Source organism: Limanda limanda, chromosome 13 (assembly GCF_963576545.1).
Source record: "Limanda limanda chromosome 13, fLimLim1.1, whole genome shotgun sequence".
Taxonomy (NCBI): domain Eukaryota; kingdom Metazoa; phylum Chordata; class Actinopteri; order Pleuronectiformes; family Pleuronectidae; genus Limanda; species Limanda limanda.
In genome coordinates, this window is record NC_083648.1 from 8,440,364 (window position 1) to 8,446,363 (window position 6,000).

Here is a 6,000-nt window from a genome sequence, read left to right on the forward strand (position 1 = left end):
TCACTTGACAGAAAAAATATAGTTGCTTCAAGCTATACATTAATACAGCAAATACATTTAAAATACCGACCTCTTATTTTTGACATCGAGAGATATACATTTTTATACTTAATGGGTTTCACACGTTTCCAATGCTGCTGTTTTCTACACAGTAACTAAATCCGCTCTTATGCTACTTATACTAAATATGTGATCCATGTGAAGATGTTCATTGTTGCACACTAGTAACTCATATTGAGAAAGTGTTTGTTGCTTGAGACGCGCTGTGGGAGTTGAATGACATCTCCATCCCTTCCCCCTCTGCAGACACGTCTTTTCTCCTCGTCCTCCTCTTTCTTCTCCCCTCACCAAACCTCTTTGCCAGTTTCGTCAGGTGCTGCCTGAAGGACGAGCCCACGAAGGTGTAGAGGATGGGGTTGAGGCAGCAGTGAGTGAGGGCCAGGCTCTTCGTCACCTGAGCAGCCTTATCCAGCACTTTACTTGTCCCGCAGTGGGTCACCAGAGCGAAGACCGAGTCCATCATTCGATAGACTTTCACCACGTTGTAAGGCAGCTGTGTGACCACAAACACTCCCACCACTATTAGAAGAACACGCAGAGCTTTCCACTTCTTGCCTCTGCTTTCTACAGAGAGACCCTTCAGCGCTCGGGCCATGCTCCAGTAACAGACCACCATGACCGAGAGGGGAACCAGGAAGCCCAGCAGCACCTCTGCTACCTCCAGGGCAGATTTACCTCCTCCGCCCATAGACGGAGGGTAGACTGCCAGGCAGACGTTCCGATTAGAGCCCCACCTCACCTCGGAGAGAATTAAATCAGGAAGGCCGAGCATGAAAGCGGTTGCCCAGACGACGAAACACACCTTGGAACAATGTCTCCTGCAAAACATCCTCTGCAGCCAGCTTCCTTGGTCCTTCCCCTGCGCCCTGGCTAGAGCCAAGTGGCGGTCCAGGCTGATGCAGGCCAGCAGCAGCATACAGCAGGTGAAGTTGACCGTGTAGCAGGCCGACACGACCTTACACACGACCGACCCGAGCTCCCAGCCCCTCCGGGCGTCAGCAGCCCAGAACGGCAGCATGAAGAGCAGGAGCAGGTCGGCCACAGCCAGGTGGGTCAGGAAGGCATCCATGGTGGTCCTCAGGCGTTTGTGGTAGGCGTACACGATCACGACTAAGCCGTTTCCCGCCAGTCCCACCACCAGACACATGGCGTACATGATGGGGAGGAAGTAGCCGGCAAAGGATCGGATGTCCGCCTTCTCGCATATGGTGGGGTAGTCGTCGTAGCTGAAGTTGAAGCTGCTGTTGTCATGGTAGTAGTAGTCATCGCCCTCTGCAGTATCCATGCTAATCTGATAAAGTTGTGAGGGAAGACATTTTGGATTACTCGTCTTTATAGCTCTCCTCGTGCAACACGTGTAGAGTAACTTTGGAGAAAGTAAGTAAGTACTCAGCTAACCAGAGGCAGAGGGAAGGTGAAGGGATAAATGTTGCTGGGATCAAGTAAATAAAAGTATGATTCAAATCATCAGTTTGGAATCTCCACGCCTCTTAGTGCTCTGCCAACTATCCGCACTAGATCATGTTTGGCTTTGTACCGAGCCATCGTGAAACCAGAACTTCCAGGTTCTGTTCCAGATAAATTAAAACCTCATTTGAAATCTCACTGACATTGAACTACACTGAAATTGACGCTTTTGTCTTTTTGGCTAAACCTGAACAGCAGATCGTGTCACGCTGGGACTTCTGAGGCGAGGATTTCATAGTCCGGGAACTACACGCATTTTAATTTGCAGCAAACTGCTACAACTATGTAACACAACAGAATAAGAACATTTAGGCAGCTTATCTTAGGTAACTGCAGGATTTACAGTAGAGCTATAACCGCATTGGAATCATGTGGTCTGTTGCTCGTCACCTTAATCACTCATGTGGACACTTTCATCAAACCGAAACCAAATTTAAGATTAGTCATCAGAAACTTTTTTTCTTTAACAGGAACAGAAAAGACAAAGTTGGCCACAGATGGAAACTTTATTTCTCATGGTTTCTTTAAACATTCAGCTTGAACGACACTTTTTACACTGGGAGAACCTTGGCCAAGTGATAATTTTACTGTTAAGCTAATAGTAGATGTAGAGAGTGTCTGTATTTATTATTCTCATTTCAATAAAGATTTACTCTGCACACTGAGCTCTAACTGTAGATGCTCTAGAAAAGGAAAACATATCTCTTGTGTAAACCACTCCAACCTTTTTTTTATTTTTCCAGTTGTAGTCTTATTATTGTGTCTTGATGAAATCAGAGTGGACATCAGCTGTTAACATCTGGTATGTCCTGACCTGCCCTCTTCCTCTCTGTTGCACCATCATCACAGAGATAAATAAAGTGTTGGTTCTCCCTCTCTGTAGTGAAGGGCGGAGGAGGATAGATTCCATAACGGCTGCTTGTATAAACTATCAGACAGGTTTGTCCTCTGCATAAATGAATTAACTGAAGAGAAAATTAGTTGTTGATTAACTTTTAAACCTTCCTGTGAGCATCACTGATTATTTAGCATTCTTTTTTAATCTGTGGCCGCATTAAACCAAGTTTTACATTTCACCGTTACTTTATGGAAAAAGGGACCATGCAGCAGTCCCTGCAGCGTGACGCATATTAAAGCATAAAAAAATAGTGCATATCTTCAATGACTGTATTAATTTGAATATATGTAAAGTAACAGTCCCACTATTGGATTATTGGATTATTATTAATGAAGCGGGTTAGTAGACATTTACTGTCAAAGCTAGATCTTTTGTGTTGAGAAATCAATTTCAATAGTGTTTCATATTCTCATCAAATGTTTGTGTGTAAAATATTAATCAGAGAGTAACACAATTTAATGCATTAGTAACAATAATCCTGTGGTATTATATGTAAAGCAGTATGTTATTATGACCGTATCATCATACATCTAACATGTGCTGTTACACTCTCTACTTGTACGCAGTGAAATACTTTTACTTGTGTAAGGGTACATCACAATTATGAGGTATTTTCAAATACACCTGATTAACAGTGAAACACACGAAGTATGTACATTAAAGAAACAGTCGGTGTTCTCTATGTTAAATCCCAGTGTTCGATCAAGCAGGTATTTGAAGAGTTGGTGGAGCATCAGGAATCAAAAGCAGAATTTAAAAACGAAGCTGAAATCAAACTGCAGGAAAGATGAAGCAGCACGTACTGTCTGATTGATACTCACTGTGTTTCATTCACCTCTCAGTCCTGTGTGTCTACCCGATGCACAACACACTAAATACTTTGTTATGTGTCGGCATGAGTTCTGTGCAGCAGAGGCTGCGTCTGGTGGGAATCAGCTGAGTGGGCGGGAGGTGAGGAAAGCTGGCTTTATGCTTTTTGTCTGGCACCGTGGAAACGTTGATTAATGCACGATCAACACTTCATTAAGTACTTTACAGTTTTGAGGGTCTAACATTTAATGTTTTAACTTTATACCATTTATTACCTAATTTCATAGGGACATTTTGTACTTTTTACTCCACTTTATTTCATATCAATATATAAAACCACATCAAAAAATACGTTCATTTCATATAAATATATGAAAAAAAAAGCTCCTATAATTTATTAGGATGCATAACAAAGCACAAAGTGTATTACTGCTGTTAAAATAAATCCAAACTGGGAGTCCATCTTGTGGTCACATTATGCCAAACATTATGAAACAGATTATGAGATTATTTTCATGAACTGCAGCAGCAGCTGTATCTCAGAAGACTCAAATGTTTAGTTTTAATTAAATGATGTAAAACTGTTTGAATTATTGATATAGAAGCAAGTCAGTCAGGAATAGTAAAAAAATTTCCCTACGTTTTAATTTACATGTGTATAGTGTGACCTTTAGGATGTAGTTTAGTATCCTACAGGACAGCTCCCTCTGTTGGTTAATGTTTAACTTGTTTTTTTTAAAGTGAGTTTTGATTATTCAATTTCTCCATTTAGAAAACGCTTGTTAGAAGAAGCAGAAATTATTTGAACCTCAAATGAGTGTGTGATAAACAGAAAACCACACATGTCAATATCTGATTACATTTTTTGTATTTGTGTATATACAAAAAAAAAAATGGTTCTGTGAGACAGACGATTGGTAATATAGATTTCATAGCATGGCAGTTACTGCAAAGCTTGTTTGATGGACAGTTCAAGTGGCACTTCTGTAGGTTTCATCACTGGTGCCATCTTGGAAGGTTTGGGAGGCTAAACAGCAGGAGAGAAAGAGATGCACAATTATTTATCAAACAATAAACCACTGCGTCAGTTTTTATGAATCTTCTAATTAAAAAAGATAGTTTCTTAATATATTGTACAAAACACAAGAGACTGAAAAAAACAAGGCTAAAACAAGTTTACCTCTGGCAAAATGTTACATGCTTGAGGAAAGCGAAGACAAAAAGGTTTCCATTTCCCATATTTTCCATTTCTTCTCTGTAACAAAAATAGACAAGAAACAGCGTTATTATCATTATCATTATTATTATATATCATTTATAAAATCATCTCCTTTAACTGAGCTACCTTTTTGCATAAAAAAAAACATTTAGGATCTCCGAGAAAACACCATACGAATCATGGACCTTCTTACAAAACTAGAGAAGCTGCTCATCCATCATCTTACCTGGGGAGGAGGAGGCTGTCTGAGATCAGCTGTCTCCAGATCAGCTGTCTCCAGAGAGGCTGCATCAGAGGAAGTGAAGGTCGTGATGAGCAGGAAAACCTGCAGACACAACACGGCCAGCAGTAACTTTTTGTCCATGACTGATAAACTGAAGCGTCTGATGCAGCTGGGAATCACACACACTCTTTATAGTCACTGCCCAACAACGACTTCCATGTGAACAAAGAGGAACCACCAACGGAATAACACAACATTATGTCATCTGCAAGATTACACAATTTATGAATCCGAAGTTTCACAATCATATAACACCACACCTGCATAGCAGAAATACAGGATATTGCCTAGTTTACCTTGATTTAAAAAAACATGTTAAATTAAATTGTTAAAATACACAGAAATCACTCACATTAAGCAGCAAATTTAATGAGTTATTAGTTATATCCAGCAATTGATTTAAAATATACATATTTTTTGATTGTTCAACCTTTGTGTAAATGGTTTAAATGGAAATGTTATAATAAATATGAAATAGATCTCCTTGCAGGGATGACAATTGGAAATGAATAGATGCTACAAATTCAGTGTTTTGTTGCATTAGATAGTTGTTGTGCAATCCTCTATGTATTTTATTCGTCCCTATATTAAAATAGGTAAAATGAAAGAATATATATAATTTGTGGAGGGTTTCCAGTTTTGAACTGAGCAGCTCCCAGTTAGGTTAATATCAAGTTAAATTGTTGAATAAAAAACTCACACACAAACTATGGTTTAAAATCAGTTAACCAGAAATTTGATTGTAATTCAAAAATAGATGTAGCAATCTGTCTTACTTCATCTGTCTTACTTAATGAACCTCTCTGACAAACTGGTCCCCTCTGACCCTTAACTAACTTACTTCATAAGTCTTACATGCAATGATTGCATATTGGTATTTAGTATATTGTGGCATTTAGCGTTGGGTATTATGTGCAGAGTGTTAGTATCTGTCGTGATAGAAAGGCATGAGCTTGATAGCTTGATAGCTTCTTTTCCTGACTGAAACAAGTCAGTCAGGAAAAGAAAAAAGTTCCCTAGGTCTCATTTACATGTGTATAGTGTGACATTTAGGATGTAGTTTGGTATCCAACAGGACAGCTCCCTCTGTTGGTTAATGTTTAACTTATTGTTTTTAAAGTGAGTTTTGATTATTAAAATTCACCATTTGGAAAACACTTGTTAGAAGAAGCTGAAATTATTTTGACCTCAAATGAGTGTGTGACAAACAGAAAACCACACATGCCAATGTCTGATGAAATTTTTTTTATTTTGAATTAATAG

General features: G+C 39.3%; 1 protein-coding gene across 1 annotated transcript; it reads right to left on the reverse strand.

The window, feature by feature from the left end:
- Window positions 1-229: 229 nt before the first annotated feature.
- Window positions 230-1,345, reverse strand: ackr4a (atypical chemokine receptor 4a). Its single transcript, XM_061085083.1, has one exon. The coding sequence runs from the start codon at window positions 1,343-1,345 to the stop codon at window positions 230-232; it is 1,116 nt and encodes a 371-aa protein (XP_060941066.1).
- Window positions 1,346-6,000: the final 4,655 nt, after the last annotated feature.